Source organism: Sphaeramia orbicularis, chromosome 9, assembly GCF_902148855.1.
Source record: "Sphaeramia orbicularis chromosome 9, fSphaOr1.1, whole genome shotgun sequence".
In the NCBI taxonomy this organism is placed as follows: domain Eukaryota; kingdom Metazoa; phylum Chordata; class Actinopteri; order Kurtiformes; family Apogonidae; genus Sphaeramia; species Sphaeramia orbicularis.
Genome location: NC_043965.1, coordinates 33788585 through 33808703, shown reverse-complemented (window position 1 = coordinate 33808703; position 20119 = coordinate 33788585). Strand labels below are relative to the sequence as shown.

At 38.0% G+C, this 20119-nt stretch overlaps 1 protein-coding gene across 2 annotated transcripts; it reads right to left on the bottom strand.

The window, feature by feature from the left end:
* Positions 1-124: 124 nt before the first annotated feature.
* On the bottom strand, positions 125-20008 carry glt1d1 (glycosyltransferase 1 domain containing 1). 2 transcript variants are annotated; one of them, XM_030142485.1, is made up of 13 exons: positions 19508-20008; positions 18364-18515; positions 18120-18225; positions 16738-16789; positions 13956-13992; positions 13428-13484; positions 7189-7287; positions 6176-6225; positions 5351-5389; positions 3930-3973; positions 3378-3498; positions 2677-2775; positions 125-993 (listed from the first exon to the last, which is right to left on the bottom strand). In XM_030142485.1, the coding sequence occupies exons 1-13, from the start codon at positions 19573-19575 to the stop codon at positions 847-849; spliced, it is 1071 nt and encodes a 356-aa protein (XP_029998345.1). In that variant the 5' UTR covers positions 19576-20008; the 3' UTR covers positions 125-846. The 2 variants fall into 2 exon arrangements, with proteins under 2 accessions (XP_029998345.1, XP_029998346.1); XM_030142486.1 differs by lacking the exon at positions 5351-5389 and having other exon boundaries at positions 19508-20005.
* Positions 20009-20119: the final 111 nt, after the last annotated feature.

The window sequence follows — 20119 nt, the reverse complement described above, 5'->3', positions numbered from 1 at the left end:
TCTCAACTAATATATTAAACATTTTAGGTGTACACAGTATGCAGTCTATAACGAAAACAAAACACATGCATAACATTATGTTTCTCTGGCATGACTTAGCCAGTTTGTTTGCAGGTTTTTTTTTCCCCATATTTTTCTTTGATGTAATCTCTAGAAATGTAACACAGTGCAAGAGGTAAAAAGCAAGAAATATCCTCACATATTCTAACCAGTCCTTGCCCTGGTGTGTTGCCAAAATGAACCTTTGTAACAGAAAATTACAAGAACCTTTAGTGACCCACTACCCTTTAAACAAATTGAGTTTTTTCCTGAGCTCTTGAATTTGGACGGCTCAACCTTTGCACTTTATTAAAAATGAATGTAGGAGCTTATAGACTCAGTAGAAAAAAAGAAATACTGGTATTAGAAAAGAAATAACCCTGATCCTGTGCTGCTTTTAAGGGCAAACAAAGATTTGATGACACCTTCAAAATTTTGCAAAGTATAACAAACTTCTCTTTTACTGTCAGTGGAAGAAACACTAATAATATTTAACGTATTATTTAGAACACCAGTCAAAAGAAACCAGTGATGTTTTATTGCTTCTTTAATTCAGTGTAATGAAGAAACAAAGAACTTTTCCCTTTATATTTAAATTAAACTATAAATAATGTGCAAATTCAAAAACCATAAATGCATTAAAATGTCAAAAAATATTTCTGCAGTACTAAGATATCCCAATCATATGTAGATCTTTGGTTTAAAAACATCATTTGCATACAGATGTGGTAAAGACACCAGAAATTGTAAACGTAATGCCCTATTTTCTGTCACTGAAAATCCTTCTTAAATGGTGTGACCTTAAGCTCAGTGCAAAGTGCCCACCAGCCTCTGGTAAGTCTCCCTCTCCTGTTTCAGGCTATGATGCTGTTCCACATAAATTTTCCCATTCTTCACCAGGCTCTCTCTCAGCTCGTGATCTGACAACAGCCTCTCAGATTGATGCACAAATTCCTGGCAGGAAAAAAAGCAAAAAAAAAAAAAAGAGTCTCATTTGCTGCCAAATACCACTTGAAGCTTGCCATTGAAGTTGCCTTAAGATATTTTTTTTTAAACATAAAAGATATTCTAAGGCACAACAACACAAGTCAGAGAAAAAGCCTTTGCAGTGATTAGTAAATACTTAAAAAGCATCTGCATATTGCCAAAGGATGGACATATTTGTGGATCCATATCCAAATACAGCTGTCCAATAGACCTTTTCAGTCTATCTTAATAGCTGCCACCTCTCAGCTGCTTATGAAATAAAGAAACAACAAAGACATTGACAGCTACATTTAAACAATATCACCACACCAGCTGTTATGGGGAGATGGGGAGAGGAAGATGCGGATAAAAATAAGACAATTAAGAAATGAGTAATTGTGCCACAACTGATTGAGATGTGGTGTACACACACAGAATTCTGAATTATCATGGCTGATTTGTTGGCCCACAAGACAAATAAGAACTAAACAGGAAAATAAAGTGAAAATGCCTCAAAAGGTTCCTGTGACATGGCAGCCGACATTTATCGAGGCTGAGAGTGAGTGGGCATGCAAACCTTTAGCCATTGCCAGTCAGCGGGCCACTTCACTTCCCTTCTTTTCAAGTGATGTGATTATGTCTGGAGAGGATATGGGTTCTCTGTACGACAATATGAGAGCTATAAATCCTCAGCAACAGGATTAAAGCTCAACTTATGAGCAGCATACTTATAATCACTTCACTCTTAATGCAAATTATAGAGGCAGACAGGAAACAGCACTTTTCTTTTTAAAGTGCTTCTGCGTTCATTTCCTTTGATACACCTCTTGCTACCAATACTCCTCATGTAATTAGTTTGAAGACTTCTGAGAAAAAAAAAAAAAGCTAGGACGTCAAAACATGGGGAAAAAAAAATGTCTTGACTGTGATTCGCTTTGACAAAAGGTCTGGCTCAAAGACTAACACTTGCTGCCCATTGGTACTGGCTAAGGTTGTGGTTTATCCGTCCCAAGTCGCTGCAACCATCTGTGAGAGCTTCCTCCTGGCAGCTCTGTTGAGCACACGTGACCCCCCCTGGAGAGGACTTATCTCCAGCCATTACGACAACATCACGCTACAGCATGTTGTCATCATAACACCGTGGCCCAACAGCCTTTGGGTAGCTGGCTTTGACCTATGTTATTATCCTTTTGCTTCACACCTGCCTCATTAAACAGCAGCATGAATAGTTCTCATAGTACTCCATTTGCACTTGCCTCCCTGATGCTATGTGTTGCATCATCACATGGTAATGTGGTATCTTTGCTCTGTCCCTAAAGGCTGCACTTTATGATTCAAATCTAAGCACTTGAGAAAACACCAGCTCCTTTTGTTATATTTTACCTGCTAAGACTGGTCTAGTGCAAAGAATTTTAAGCACAAAGTTTGCAAAATACTAAAAAGTTGAAGGTTTTCCTCTAAAATGTAAAAGTAGTTAAAAGTGAGCATGGCAATCTAGGCCAGGGTGGAGCCACGCACACTGCACGTTGAAGTGTTTTTCTGTTCAGCTGTGGTGACAAGAGCTGTTGTCTTTAGTCTACATGTATTATCCTCTTTGCTCATCAACTCAGTCAGCGTCAAAGCTTAAGAGGGATTAATGCATGTGCTGACCTGGTCACTGGTACTATATACCTGAGGAGAAGAGTATAGCAGGCCTGTGATCTCATGCTGTACAACTGCTGCATTTCCAGGAATGTCCCTAACCACCACTGGTACCCTGAGGTCCATCGCCTGTTGAAGCAGGAAATACAATAGAGTCAAAAGCCACAGACATTAGTTAACCAATCACAGATGAACTCATTCAAACAATTATCAGTAATAAAAAAAAACTAAACACCTTGTTAATTCTGCAGACTGATTTTCTACTCATGGTGCCTTAGTTCACATTGAGAATTAATCTGTATCAGCTTATACCTTTAGCAGGTTGTTGAGTGAAACGTACTAACATACTAATCAGACTTAGAGCCCACTGTGGGTTGTCTTAATCGACTGTGTTTAAAAGAGATTAAGTGGATTTGGAGGTTTTGCTCGCTCAGGAATGGGAAGATTGGAGTCAAGCAATTAATTTGGGTAATTGTCCCTGAAGTGGTCAGATAACATTGTAGCTGAGCCGGAATAAGAAAGATAAAGAGAAGACATATTTACATGGTAGAAAAATGTCAAGGGCTTTGGGAGAGAAGGTCTTAATATATACTGATAGATCAGATTGTCTCAACGTACTTTACTCCACCAAAATATATGATCTATGAGAAAGTAAGATGTGTTTAGCAGCTGAATTGTGGAAGTGATGACATGCTATTGTACGATTACCCATGACCCCTAAGGATGTTTACCTCCAAGATGGCTGCTGACATGCCCTCTGAGACAGAACTGTTAACCAAGGCAAAGCATCTTTTCATGGCAGCATGAAGCTCCTGTTGGCTCCTCTCCTGGGCCAAGAAGACCCCTGCTGTTCTGTAAAATCAGTGGCAAAATTCAGTTCTGTCTGACTCGGGGCTCATAGAGGCGTGAATGATGGTGAACAGCAGTGACAAGCTCAGGGCATGAAACACACTTGTACCATGTGTAACATACACAAAGTCCAGGTGAAGTCCTAACCAGAGAGGGCAGCTTTCTGCCGCAAAGATCTTTGTTGTGGTGAGGGCCTTCGGCAAAAATAAACTGAAGGATCTGCCAAGACTAGAGAGTGGGAGGGCAAAAAATACATTTTCTATCTTGGTCCTGCCTTCAGATTTGCATTTTCTTGTATATAATTTTTCTGGTGCCATGTAAGGTGAATAGAAAAATAAGCTTTTCCACAGCAGCAAAGTCCTGCCAATTAGACTGCCATGTGTCAATTTTACTTTCATCTGTTAGGTGAAAAGTACAGAAAATAGAGGGCTTACCTTTTGACTACACCTTCAACTTCTGCAGTAAACATAGGATCAATCTGAGAAAGACACAAAGATTGAAAACCCTTTTTTTCTGACTGAAAAGATGCTCTGTTTTCATAATAGGGCCCAGAAATTACTTTTTTATCAAGAGGATAAAATAAACAATGACACAATTAATAAATTCTATCATGAGCAAATCATTCTCTGAAAATCCTGTATTTTCAGAGATTGGGGTCAGGGTAGGGTGGGTGGCCAATCTCATTAATTGCAATGTGGGATTTGCGTGCATTAGCCTGCCCACAGAAAAAGTCAAAGCATAGCAATTTAGGTCAAAGATGCTGCCAAGCAAGCTGCTACTTTTTTCATTTTATAGCTCATGGAATTTCTATATCAAATCTGCTTTTTAGTGTGCACATGCCAAACACGTGTGCCGCACACGTGTGCATTAAAATCAAAGAATCGCTGCAGGGAATGTTTCTGTGTCCTGATGTAGTCTGGGATTTAGAGGCTAGTGTAAAACCAGCGGGGGTAAGCTTGCAGTTCCTGATAAAGACTGTATTAATAAAGACAAATGATTTAAGTACAGATTATGTATATCTCTGTGGTGGATAAACAGAACTTTAAGGGAAGGACAGGGAAATCGGACTGTTTGATTCTCCATTAATTTCTTTCATTCTTGTAGATTAATCTGACAGACTTACTCATTTTTACTATAATGACTTTGCAATCTTGTCCTCTGTCTCAAAGATGTATTATTTTTTTCTCTGAAATCCAGTCCCCAAAACTTATCTGTAAGGAAAAGGCATAATTTAGTGCAGGGCCCAATTGCTGATGAGTAAAACCATCTATTATTACATCTTCAAAAAACGATTTACTGTAGATGGATTACTGCAAAGGTAATGCAGAAGTAGCTGCATGTTGTGGTGCTTGTTAAAGCACAGTTATGGAAGCGTGAGATGTGTCATCCCTGACAAACTGACCTGAATTTTCAACCTAATGACAGATGCTGTGCACCCAGAGCGCTTATTACTTGAATAAAGAAGCTGTGGATTTGAAGTCTGTCATCACTGAGCAGCTGAATGCTATTCTGATTTCCATTAGTATGTTTTGGATTTTTCACCTTATAAAATCTGCTCATTTGTTATTTTTATACAACTGTTGAATTCAACAATTATCATAGATGAATCTGATAGTCATGAACGTAGATATTTGTTGGAATATTAATATATGGATTTTCACTTCTGAGACAAACAAACATGTTTCTCCTATGACTACGTGATGTGTCAAGATGAATCACACCTCTCTGTTTCCAATGATGTACTTCATCAGAAACAACAAAGCAGAATAGCACAGGAAGCAGCAGTAAGACATTGCATTAGCTTCTGGCCATGTCTAATTGAGTTGGTTTTGAGCAGAACTGAAACAGAACATACCTTTTGCCTGACTTCACTGCTTGAAAGACATAACAGACACTAAAATATTGTACACTGATGTCATATCAAAACAAGTCAAGGGGAAGAAGAGATGAAGACAAACAGGGAGAAACCAATGTCAGAGAGACAGAACTGGGGTAAGAAAACAGCTATAAGAAAACAGCACAGTGTGGCTGCTGCTTGGAGAAAGAAATATAAAAACCTAAATCTACAGCCAGGAACAATTAGAAACTTTTACAGTAAATGCATGAAAATTGCCTCCTGACTTGACTATCTGTCAGACTTGTTGATTTATGAATAGCGCCAGGCAGCATGGCTGGTATAGGAGTTCAGTTGGTGGTTTCCAATTATTTGACTTGCTTGACATGTGGCCACACAGTCAGTATAGTGTGTGTAGTTAGTGTCTGTACAGTGTGCCTGTATTTAATGACAGCATTCTGGCTGTGTGTGGCATAACATGTGTGTGACAGGGCTACAAACTGCTTTAGCATCAATTTATACTAATAATGAGCAGATAGAAGCTCACTTGTGGACATTAGAATGAGGTTGGTTCAAACCGTGCATTACTATATACTGAACGAACAGTAGCAGGGCACAAACAGAAAAAGAACCACAACTGTTTACAAAAGACTGCCATTCTTTGTGAGGGATGGCTGTAATTCCAGCTAAACAGATAAAGCTGTTGTCTCTGCTTCATCCAATTAGCAGTCACCTTAATTCACAGGCGAGGTTTCTGGGTAATTTCAACTGCACAGGAGGCCATGGTACAGAAGGAAACACATGAAAAGAATGAATAAAAACCTGACTCCTAATCAGTGCACTTACTTTTGGCCCGATAATGACCAACACATTCCGGGGATTCTGAGAGTGCCACTCTGAAAGACACAAAATGAACAAATTTAAGAAATATAACAGTCTGAGAAAAGATGAACAGCAGCGGCTTTCTTACAAGCTGTGAAGTTCAATTTGTACCAAATTCATGTGAGTACACTATAGTGGAAATATACAAGACTGGATTTATGTGTATAAGATTGGATTTATTTAGTGTGTCTGTGCTGCCAAGTAATATCTCAGTCAAAAAGTACCGTATAAAATCCATGCATCTTATGGAATTACTGCAGTTTTAGAACAAAAGTAAATGGTAAACTACCACAGGTTAAAAAAAGTTCAAAAACTGAAGAATGTTGACTTATTTAAATACTGTCTGAGTACATAAAAGCTGTGCTCAATTGTGTTTTTACCCCCTCTGAAGCATTATTAGGACAAAAGCATTGCACAAAGTTATATATTGCTATTGTTAAAGAAATAAAAAGGCAATTAGTAAAGGCAATAAACAAAATTAATTGGCAGACCTTTATAACCTTTAAATGTGTCTGTACTTCAGGGACAATTAAGTAGTGTTCTGAAACGTTTGACCACAAGTGTAGCTAAAACAAGTCAATAAAAATGTTGATGTCCCATGCTGTCCTATTAACTTAACCATCTCCCAACTGTTAACTCATACAAGAGGAATGCAATTTAATAAAGAAAAAAAAAAAGGATGTTGGTAATCAATTGTATTTCTGATTGACATGTATGAGAAAGACATAAATGAAACACCAACATGAGCTGTCGTAAGAGTCTCGTTGCACTTTCACATAAATCTTTCAATTAGCTGAAACAAACCACAGAGCTCTACCATCATGTTTAATAGATGAGCTTGTTCTACTTCTAAAATCAGATGTAGAGTCAGAAAGAACTTTTTGATTTAAAGTTGAACACATTATTATGGACAGAAGAGCATTGTTTCAGTTGCTGTATTTGCAGCAAGGTTACAAAAGACATGATATGTAGCGCACCTGAAAAGTCCTCAACGAGGTAAAGCGGATCCTTGACTCTTCTGAGGCCACAGACCAATAGGAAGACACGCAGGTCATCCACATGCTCCGTGCTTACACCTGGAGAGAGGCCAGACACACAGAAAGACAGCACTACAATATCAAAACAGTGCATAATGAACATCCCAAGTACGTCGGCATATAATGAAAGCAATACATCACCCAAGGTCATGAGGAAAATAAGACAGCGGTGACTAATGTGCTTGCACAATTTTCTGATCAGAGTTATAACACTCAGCAGGGAAATAGTCTGCTGAAAACATTGGAAGCTTGCAGCCTAATCAGTGTGTAATACAGCGCCATAACTGCAGAGCCAGAGCATTAGAGCATTTGGGTGACAATTTACTCCCTAGCAGCTCCAGATTAAAATTAGCTAACCCAACATGACGTTAACAACATGAAACGTTTTGAGAACCTTGCTTTAATTGAGAGCGAACGCTGCTAAATCGGCTCTCTTCCCAGATCATCCAACTTTCAGGTTCAATCCAGAGATTAGTTAGAAACTGGCAGGCATACAGTTGTACTGAATGCCAAAGACTACTGTATTACACCTAACCTTCAAAAAGCAATAGATAAGAGCCCTGACCCCAACAACACAGCCTCACACTGTTATGAATGCAGCACACACTCCAACTAGGCACTCTCAGTCATCCGATCAATAAGTGAAACCTGTACTTCAAACTGATTATTACATTGGAAATATTTTCACTGATCAGAATTATTTTTTTATAGAGAGGCCAACTAGTTTATATTGGAGGGTAATTCTGTCAGGATCCCTGGTACTTTCATGTTCCCTTTGCACAATTTCAAACCTGCTGCAAAATAGTTCAGAACAAACTAAAAGTAAACCTCAAGTGGAGATGAAATTTTTATGTCGCATGACTTTTAAACAGAAGGCTAGTACAACGGCAAACCTTCTAGGGCAGTGTTTTTCCACCTTGGGTCAGGACCCCATGTGGGGTTGCCTGGAAGTTAAATGGGGTCGCCTGAAATTTCTAGTAATACATAAAAAACCCCCCAAACAAACAAACAAACAAAAACTTACTATAAAAAATATATGGTGAGTTCAGAGAGACAATCACAATACATAAAAGACATGACAAACTCTGAAGCTGAAACTGAAGCACTGTGGTTCTGTTTATCTTTCAAATGTTCATTGTGGTTCGTTTCAGATGCTGCAGCTCTTGCAAAATTCACAGTTTGAGTTATTGTTTGTTCAGTATTAATTGTCAGCCTTGTAAACCCAAGCTGGACTGACTGTACATATCCTGACCAAGGAAAATAAAATTCTCACTTTGTGCAGTAATCTACACCTGGCTTTTCTGCCACCATCTATAATAATATACAATATATAGCCTAAATGTTGTCTAAAATTAATGTTTATTTGTAACATAGTATAACAAACTATTAATGATCAAAAACAAATTAATTTTAGCAAAGAACAAAAAAAAAAGTCTGTGTTTTGAATGTCTGGGGTCGCCAGAAATTTGTGATGTTAAAATGGGGTCACCAGCCAAAAAAGGTTGGGAACCACCACTGATCTAGGGGCTATCAGTAGAAGAACAGTAGAAAATTAATTTTTCATCCCTGATTTCTTTATGCAAGGTAATTTTAAAAAAAAAGAAAGTCAAGTACAAGAAAAAAAAAGAAGAAAAAAAAAGGTACTTTTAAGTGTCTGTGGCATGTGCTTACAGCGCAGCGACAGTCAAGTGAAATCCCCTGCTGTCAGATAAATCCAGATCAGGAGGCCAAAGCAGGTCTTTAATGCTATTAAAGAGCATCTTAAAATGACAGTGCAGGGTCTAAGCACCGATCCTGATGGAAAGTGATGACTGTCAAATAAACTCGATCTACAGGATGCATCAAACTTCCTTGGATTGATTCTTAGGATGGGGAAGTTGGTCAACAGAAGGAAACATTCATATCACTACTTCAGACCAAGAAGCAGATAAACTCTGGAGGAAAACTGGAATCGTACCCCAGTGCACACCTGTCAAAAGGAGGACGAAATTAAAAGAAAGAAAAAAATCTTTTGGATCTAAGACACAATTCATCTTTACTTATGGGAGAAAAACAAATTGTACAAAACATCTGTTATGCCAGCAGCTATCTCTCCTCCCTCTCTCTCTTTGCACTTCTGTGAGTTTTATGCAAAACCAGTTTGCGCATTTTGCCTTTGACTTTAAATGGGCATACTGAACAATCCCTCATTGCTTTTATCAGTGTGTGTGCATGCAGGTGTGTGTGGACACATATCTGTTGGAGCAGCTCCTATTAAACCACTGAGTGACATAGGATCAATGGTCAAAATACCGACACCACTGAAAAACTCTCATTCAACAGAATCATATGTGACATCTTTCTATAGCAGCTACACATCAAACATTTTATTTTGCCAGGTGCTGACCTTGCCAGTCTCTTAGAAACTTTCTTTGTATTGTCTATGAATATGTGCTCTTTCCTGAGTTAATTAGTATGGTTTTTCAAAGAGAAGTGCATGCATTTTAGTACTTGGAAGTGTGACAGTAGTTGGAACAGGTTGTAGGTATCTGCAATTCCTTTTCAAAAACAAAATGAAAAGCTGTGTAGTGAGTAATTCATAAATAGACAGTTTCTTTGAAAGACTGACAAAAATGTGTAGCTTTGAAACATACCGACTTTGAACTGCACTGAATCACAGAGCTGCTTGTTCCATTAATATTAATACACAGCATAAATGTCAGTTAAATTAATACTTTTTGATCAAGCAAATCTATAATACATGTCATTTAAAAGTCATTAGCAGAAAAAAATGAACAAAATTAAGGAAAACTGAGCGACATAGATCTGTTTATCACTGTTTATCAACATTTGTTTTTTAAATCTCAAATCTAAAAGCTTTTAAATTATAACATATAGAAAAACTAAACTTCCTTAATTTTCCTCATAATCAGTTTCAAACTGCGATAGCCTTTTCCTGGACTGTCACAGTAATTACCAACTATATATTACTTTAAGTATTAGAAATTCAAATCACATTTTCCAAAATAACAAACAAATCAAATAATACATTACCATTTCTTTTTGTCCGACTGCAGATGCACTTAAAAAACTTTGGCCAACTTACTTGTTTTTTTCATATTTATACGTGCCAAATCTATACAGATAAAGGGCTTATCAGAGAAGAGAACAGTATTCTTGGTCAGCCAACATGACTGTAAATGATGTGTGTTTTCAGCCTGGGAGGCAGCAGTGCTGGTCAGGATAGTGAAAAACAAGCCAGAAAACTGGGGTGGTAGCATTTATCCTGCAGCGTCTCAGCTTCCCTCTAAAGACTTTCTCTATGGACTGCTTGTTATGTTAAATTCTACTGCCAGAATAAAAAAATGCCAGTGTGAGTTGAAAGTAGAGTTGAGGGAGACAACCAATGTACATCAAGAAAACACTTTTGGGTATGAGTAATGTACTTTGTGAGCTGAGCCCTCCCAAATATTGCTTCTCCTCAAACCTGTCTACTTTCTACACACTAATATCTGTAATACCTTAAAAAAAAGGTTTTCCCTCAGAAGCAGAATCTATGTCGATGAATTATTCATGGGAGTGCACTGATTGTAAAATCCTGGGACAATATTGATACCAAAGAACAATTTGCTGGGTAGCCAATGTCAAAACCAACGCTGTTGGTTTTTTTGTTAATTCTGTTTTGGATGTTATTAATTCCTCCTTTTGTACCAAGAAAACTGCATCATGAATTGCATCATGACAAAATCTTTGAATGAGTACAAATTCAACCATATAAATTATTGACCGCAACACAACAGATTAATATTGGTCATTGACAGAGGTGGGTAATCCCAGCTCCATAGAGTAAAAGTCCTGCCATGTATTTGTTCCAACCACTCACTGAACCAGCCCAGTTTGATGAGCACAACTCCTCATCCAAGCAGATGAAGGGATAATTAATGGAATCACCTGTGTCAAGTGAACAGGTAGAACCAATTCATGGCAGGATTTTTACTCTATGGAGCTGGGATTACCCACCTCTAGTCGTTGATATGGACAAAATGTTACTTACCAATAGCCAACTGGTTAATACTAATGTTCCGTGAGTCTGTTTATCTGTTATATATATTGTGTAGGTAATTACCATAATATAACCCATGTGGAGGAATTGTGTTTCCATACAATAAGTCTGTAACATCTAACCTCTAATCAGGCTATTGCCTTGTATTTCAATCACTACATGGGGAAAGTAATTGTGCAAGGTAGCAACAGACCCCCCAATGATTCAAAGCACCATTGTTAACATCACAGCGCTGTCTCTCTCAGAGGAGAAGTTCCCATATCTCTTTAACTTCCCCTCACAAGGCTCACAGCAGGGACCACCAACAGCAGGGCTTTCAGGGACTGTCACCTGGTGGATTTAATGCTCAGTCTGTGCTTTTAAACAGAACACAACACCTATAGCTTAACACAGACACACATTTACACCCATGTATCTTCAGCCATGCAGGGGGGGTTGCTTTGCTTCTTTCATGTCTCCACCTGATGGGAATCATTATAAAGCGTGCCACCTCAGCACCGAAACACACTCCACACTTCCACAGCTTCATGCAACTTCATTAAGCTAGCCTATGTACAATATACAATTTAGTGATGATTAATTTATGTCACACCAGATGGAGGGATGAAAAACGAAATCAATATGCATCAAGATCTGGGAGGAGAACACACACACACATGATCCCTGCTGTGTGTGAAGGAGTGTGTGTGGAAGAACAAGGGAAAATGAGAGCTGACAGCAGAGAGAAGGGAAGAGTTATTTATTAATTTATTTTGCAGGAGTTGCTTGTGTTAGACTGCACTGTTGTGCTTGAGGATAACTAAAACAAGTTGTTAAGAGTAAATATTCAGGACTACTGAAGGTGACAATGCAGAGTCCAAAGGAGGAAAAGTAACAGCTAATCAGGTGGACAGCAGTAAACGGAATCAACCCAGCATCAGCTACGACAAAAACAAGGTTTGTTTTTGCCTCAATAAAAATCTGCAGTATGAGTTGTTCTGGTCATCATACTAGGAGGTAGCAATGTGATACAAATAAACACAAACACGCACGCACACACACATACACACTATTGAATGCAATTGATCCAAAAGCATTAAAAAGCATAATCACTACAAATTAATTCCATCAGACAGTACACATGTTAAACCTGGACCAATGTTTACAGCTATAAAACAACAGTGCTTTCATCTTATCTGTAGAAAAGCACAATTGTGGAATTGTGAGTCCCATTTCATGTAACAATCGGAGAAGTGACTATGGGCAATTAGTATTACTTGCACCAGTTGTGAAGCGTGGTGACAAATGGCCCTGGGCTGGAAAGCTATTAATCAAGCGTTCCTCTCTGTCCTCAATGGCGCTCTCTATGAGCACTAATGTACCTTGGATGGACATCATCTTGCAATGTCCAATTTAAAGCCCTGGCTGTTTGGCAGAGAAGCTTCACAGAGTAACAGTGTATATTTACCAAGCTATTCAAATGGGAGTTGGAATGTCTAGAGACAGGAGGGAAAAGGGGAAGATGCATAGTGCTGCTGCAATCTTCGGCTTCCCTGACCTCCACATCGACCAGTGTAATGTAGAATGAATTTATGCTCACTGGCAGGAACTTTCTGGTTTGGGGGTGCATGAATATGTTGTGCTCCCAGTGGCTCCAGAACGGATTCAGCCAATGATTAATAGTAAGAAAAGAGAAAGTTTAAATATATATATAAAAAAGGAAGAATATACTGGAAGTCTCAAATATGGCAGAGGAATTTTCAACTAAATTGTTAGCAGCTTGTTAAAAAAAAATCCCCAGTAAAATATATTACATAGCATCTTACAGTGCACTGACAGCCACATCTTCATTTTATTATTGTTTACAGCAGCTTTTCCAGGTTGTGGATGTGCAACAGTAAACTAAGTTTGATGCCTCCACTAAACTGAGCCTGTGACCAAAATGTATTTCGCTAACAACGAGTTGCTGTTAAAGGACAAAACAGAATACAGCTTAAAACAGAAAAATGGAGTTTTAGTTTTATTCACTAAGGTTTTAAATGTCCTGCTCGGAGCACCTGAAATTGATAAACATGCACAGTGTTGTCTAAGAATCATCAGGGTCCACATTTCCTACAGACAGGCTTTATAGGCAACCAAAATAAAGTAGTAAAAGTACCTGTGCTCCTTAAGAAATCAGTCCAGCAGAATTTCTTGGTTACTTCAGTCTGTATGCCTGCAAAAAATAAAGACAGGCTATATTAAGCAGAAACAGCTAACATACATGAAGCCATGAGGATATAAAACAAAATAGGTGTAATGCAGTTGACTTATAGTAGTAGTATAGTATTATCTTCTATGTGTATTAAAATTTAGCAGCATATTTGGCTAAATAATAACTTTTATAATCACTATAAAAGCTTTTAGTGTTCCAAGCTCAGTCATGCAGTTAACCAGAGCGCTTCTCTAATCTGTAAAGGGGCAGTATTTGCCAAACAAGGCTACTAGTGGGAATCAACATGGAAGAGTGATTTGGGTTATCCTACATGGCACAGTGGCCAATGGCAAGAGCAAATACAAGTCTGTACTGCAGTCAGCATGATAATAGAGAAAAAAAAAATACTGTCAAAGCTGATTAATGCAACACTTCAGTGGCGGGTCAGGGATGCACAGCATGGGGTGAGAATATTCATCCTACAGGACTTACCTTGAGGCTGGACATAAAGTTTACTGCTCTTGGAAAGCTTTAGAGAAGAAGCAAACATGGGAAAAATCTGATTAAAATAAGTATTAAACCATAAAAACAATCAATGAATAATTACAGGCAGCACTAGTTTATACCACTTCTATCTAATTTACTGTGTTTTGCCTCTTTTTTGTTACAGAATGGACAGCAGCTAATTGATACTCTTTGTTCTCACAAAACAATCAAACAAAATACAAACTTTAAAAGTGAATCAGGAACGCAGTTGGCAGGATAATGGCAGTGCTACGAAATAAATCAGAGGGGGATGGAAAGGAAATTGACTGGTTGTTATCACACTAGATCCATCCCCTATGTGTGTTTTCTGTCACAATAAAAAGCAGGGCAATGCCTCTCAGTGCCTGTCCTGTCTGCCTGCTGTCAGCACTAAATGGCAGAGATAAAGCATGCCACTCGCCTCAATCTGCAGCCTACGGCTCCAATCTAATCTAAAAGTAAAACCCGGTAATATTGTTTTAATGCCAGACCGTTACAGAACAGGGCTGGATATAGTGTTTGTATAGTAAAAGCCCTTCTATCATATTTATTGAAGTTGTCAGGCTCATGTCCTGCTTTTTCACAGCAGCTTTAAAATTTAAGACACAAACAGATTGAGCAAAGAGTCAGAGTCTCTTTACATTGAAACATTTCAATTCTGACAATTTTGGTTGTTAAGTTTGTATTAGCTAAACAGACATTTTTGATAGGACTTAAAAATAGTACAACTGACAGAAAATATTCACATGAAGCAAAAATCTGGCGTCATTCAGGTATCTTAAGTACTGCAGGGCAGTAAAATAATTGCTGTTATGGTGATAATTATGTTTATTGTGATATGTATTATTCTTTCATCTGTAATTTTTTATATTCTCAATTAAAACATTTTGAATTTGAACATTTGAAAGTTTTGCCGTATTTCTTAATTTTACTCATGTAAATTTTGAGCAAACATTTCCTTGTTATAATATTTTGAATACTCTGTGCCTAGATTTGTACGGAAGCGTATTGCATTCACAAAAAAAAATAATTTCGGCTCTGTTTTTCTGAATTAATGAGATAATTATCTCATAATTACGAGAAAAAATAAGTTAAAAAAAAAAATCGGCGCTGTTTTTCTGAGTTTATGAGATACTGTTTCCTGAAAAAAAAAAAAAAGCTCTGTTTTTATGAGTTTATGAGATACTGTTTCCTGAAAAAAAAAAAAGCTCTGTTTTTATGAGTTTACGAGATACTGTTTTCCGAAAAAAAAAAAAAAAAGCTCTGTTTTTATGAGTTTATGAGATACTGTTTCCTGAAAAAAAAAAAAAAAAAGCTCTGTTTTTATGAGTTTACGAGATACTGTTTTCCGAAAAAAAAAAAAAAAAAAGCTCTGTTTTTATGAGTTTACGAGATACTGTTTTCCGGAAAAAAAAAAAAAAAAAGCTCTGTTTTTATGAGTTTACGAGATACTGTTTTCTGAAAAAAAATAAAATGTGGCTGTGTTTCTCTGTCAGTGGGACAGTGGTCCCTGGTCCAGGCAGGAGCTCCTTCTATCTGTGCTGCTGAAAGCCTCTCGGGGGAGCGTGAAGTTGTTTCCGTTCTCGTAACCGGTTCCGATTACGGATCATGGAACTAGTTTCGTTCACAGAAATCAGAACCAAGCCCCGCTTCGTGCACGGATCAAGCCCTTCAAGCACACCGGCGCTCGGAGCCTGTAACCCGGCTTCCTGACAGGGCACGACCGCGGTGATGGGAGTTGGCATTAATGAAGTCAAATAAAATGACATTCACCAGCATTAAAGAAAATATACACAGCAGAAGAGTGCAAATGTGTATTCATTTATTTGTCGGACCTGATGGAAAGCATTAGTCAGAACTAGATCCATGGAGGAGCGGCTTGGTGTACCGGTTCGTCCCCCCTCCAATAACTTTCCATCAGGTCCAGGTGGACAGCTATCCGCTCCCCGGTGTGTAAGCCGGACTGGAGCGGGTGGACGGAGCAGCTCAACTCGACAGAACCCCGGCGCTCGGAGCCTGTAGCCCGGCTTCCTGACAGGACAGGACGCGGTGGTTAAGGGGGTTTGTAGCAAGGATGTTGGTAGGTAAAATCCGACACTGACATAAATTAGCCACTGGGACAATGTTCAGAGTGCAGTTTTCAGAGTACAGCACTCAATACACGACTGACACAGAACTGAGAAGTCACATGGCACACTGCTGCATCTAGCTCTGCCCACCTTCTCTAGCCTCAATCTCACTGACTGCACAGAGCAAAGAACACCATAAAATAACACAGAATGTTTAGAACAATAACTCCTAGTCTGTTCTATATACCATCACAAATTTGTTGTTTCTTCCATCAATTGCCACAGTTCTGTGGTAGCAAAATGCACAAAAGAATGCACTGAAGTATATGCCATATATCACCACAGTACTGTGGCAACAAGAGACTATTGAGTTCATGGAACAGTATCCATGATTGGCTCTAGCACAAATGCTAACATTTGATTGGCTCTATGGCAAAAGACAAACCGATATTTTGTGCTACAGTTCTGTGGCAGTAGCATTTCCTAATTTTAAACTTGTCCCTGGGCCAAACAATTGAAAGAAGCCATGGTTTGACAATTATTGTGGTAATTATTGACTGTATATTGATTGCCAGAAAAATGTTCATTGTGATAACCTTTTTGGCCATATCACCCAGCTCTAATTTTGTGATGCAGAATAATGTGGAACAAATTCACCAATATACAAAAGGTAGTCATACCAAAAATAACTCAGCATCTTCTTTCATTTTATCAGTAAATGCAACTGCAAACCTAAATAAAAAAACAACAAAAACCTTCATTATTACCTGAGAAAAAGCATTTTAGTGAAACATATTTTCATTGTTGACATGATCATAGACAAGCAATGACAATCTCAAAGACAACAGGCAATGTAATGGTAATATTAGTAAAACACAAAGTTCCCAGGTTGACACAGTGTACATGAGAAATGAAGTATCTCTAGTTTGAAGGCTAAGAATTTAACAATGAACAATACAGGATAAAAACAAAGAGAATGTAGGACAAAAAACAGTGGGGAGACAGTAATTTGTGGATGTGTGAGCATGCATTATTAAATGGGCCAAAAAACAGAAGGGTGACTGAATTTTATAATGACGGTTTGTGTGCACTAGCGGCGGGAGATGTTTTCAAATCATGTGTTTGTAGTCATGAGACCTGGATCTCCCAGAAGGCAGTTATTCCCCTAAATTTACCCACCAGATGCCCTACCATCTATTTACATCGTAATGAACACAGAGACATTGGGGTCTGACTACCAGGCACAAGACACTGATAGACCTATATACACATAAACTTCATACTGTTAAATAAGGGGATGAGAAAACACAACCTGCACAGCTGGGGGTGTTTTGCATTTGTTTAGACTCATTCTTTAATGCCAGGAATGAAGGGAATAGAACATCTTTGATACAAATCAGTATAACTAATGCGTGAAAAATACATTTAAATAGGCTTCATGTAGAGATTCGCTATTTTTAGTACTTATAGTTTTGTGTCTTGCCACAGTGTGTGAATCTTCCATAGCACATTCAATCCAAATGTTTATGAGGATAATTTGAGCCTATAAAACCAATGTCATGCACTTGTAAATCAATACTTTGTGTTCACATATAAGTATGGATTTGCACACCCTGTAAGTGAGTAAAACAGACTGAGACAATAATGTCACGTGTCACTATAGGTTCATATTTGGTTCAGTTTTTGCAGACATTTAACTTGTAATTTAGTTTTTGCTTTGTAAGAGTAGATTAAGTACTGGTGTAAAATATTACAGTTCTCTTTATAACATTTAGATGTCACATGGCAATCATGCTAAAAAAAATTATCTTGCACAATCAGTGGAAGACCAACCATATTTGGAATTATTCGTATTTATAATTACATCTGTACTGTTGCATGTTTGAAAAACAGCCTATTACACATATTTTCATTAGCTTTTTGGCTAACAGGTAAAGACATAAGCAGATAGAACATAAACATTCTCTTACTTCATCAATGCACACAGTTCATGTGAAGTGATGAAACATGTTTATGCACTCAGTTTAAGTTAAAATAAAATAGTATTTTGTAGCAACATCACCTGGCTTTCAGTAGCACCTGCTCCATAACCACACGCTTCTGTTCAACTTTCACATCTTCATTTATGTCTGTTCCGCCAAAGATAACACCAAATGGAACTTGGACGTCTGTTTTCAAAGGTTAGACATAAAACAGAAAGGTCCTGACATTGTTGGAAAAGGTAACAGTCTACTTATCATTACTTGACAAATAAAAAACACTAACTGTATGAAAATAAAGGAATCACATAACAAAAAGGTATTCACCTAAGAGGAGTCTGCCAGCTTTGAAGAGATGAATGGCCAATGCACCCTCAAATGGAGGATTTTGAGATACTAGGTCTGCAACCTCTGTGGAGGACTGAAATTCTGCAGCATCTCTGAGCTCACAAATGTGCCCCGCTGATTCAATGTGGGACCTTAAATGTAACACGAATGATTACAAATTATGAAAAATCTTTATTATAAAGGATACAAATCTTCTTAGCAAATGACTCACAATGTTTTACTGCTTTAGTGCAAAAATGTTTCATGAATTCCTTATTCCTGTTCATTGTGAATTAATGAGCAAATCACTGTGATTTCATGTGGTTACTTCATGTTTATTTAATCATCACTTGTCACAGTTACTTTAAAAATTAACTGATATGCAACCAAACTAGCTGGTTTCCACAGTGTTTCATTTCAGATTCATGATTTTAATCAGCTTCTCTGTAAGAACAGAACATATAATATTGTAAAGCACACAGCTTTGTAAAAATCATACTGTTGCTACATTGCTCAGTGGCCAGAAGAAAGACCAAGGCATGAACATATCCTGGTGTAGTGGGATTACCTTATACCCAGTGCAACAAGTGTTGCTGCTCAAGAATTAGCTGGCACGATCAGTGGAACATTTTTTACTCTCTCCATGCAATGTTCCTTAATAAAATTTTACTTCAGTACATGGGGTGATAAATCAGTCTGTATGAAGCAACCATATATGTAACAGGAAATGATTTTTCATCATTATATACACTTATACTTATTCATTATTTAAATCATGAGTCATGCATTATTTAAGTATTACTTGGGCATGTCATCTGTACCTGTATTCTAAAGGTAACATTTCACACAGTCAAACATTTACAGAGATGTATGACAGCTTGATAATACTAGGTAGTTGGTGACAGAACAGAAAGGCAAACAAAGTTTAGGTTGTCATAAATGATACATGTTGCGTTCCTTTAAATTTAGCTGACAAACAGCTGATTAATCAAAACACCGTAGCTTAAAATATACGCAGTTTTAGCTACTAATCAGTTTTTATCGTTTTAAATAGCTCTAACCACTGACAACGCTACTATTCGTCAATACGGTCTGACAAGCTAACTCGATTGATGCAGCGATACTTAGCCACAGTGAATATTACCTTATTCTCTCAGCTGTTGTGTTGTTCCCAGTTTTAGGACTGAGACAGGCAAGAAAGAGTAATTTCATATCTTCATAAAGTGCACGTTTGGTAGGTTAACAAGCTAACGTGTGTGTAATTAAACAGGCTGACCGGAACAGCAAAGAGAGAGCCTCTCTGAGCCGTTTAACAGGCTGGCTAGGACACACAACTATCACATTTCCTCAACCCATTCCTGTACGTTACACGTAGTGATGGGCAAGTACAACTCTGTACCACACCACGCTCGAAATGTTTACAGGTCCGCCTCCTATACGATCCCCCGGAAACATGTTACGGTAGTACACAGTGTACAGGCACCGCCGGTCCATTTCAGTAGTTTGTTTCGAGACCATTTCAGGACGAGACAGGCAACACACAGCGCTAAAGTGAATATTTATGTATCTTGATAAATTTATAAGCGGTAGAAGCAGAACCACCGAGTACCAAAAAACATAAAACCACAACACCACTTCCTCCTTTCGGTGTTACGACGTTTGCGTAGACGGAACAAACTTCCAAACAATATGGATAGGCTGTCACCGGTGTAGTTTCCCAGGGCATGATGGGAAGGTTCATTTACAGATCGTTTTC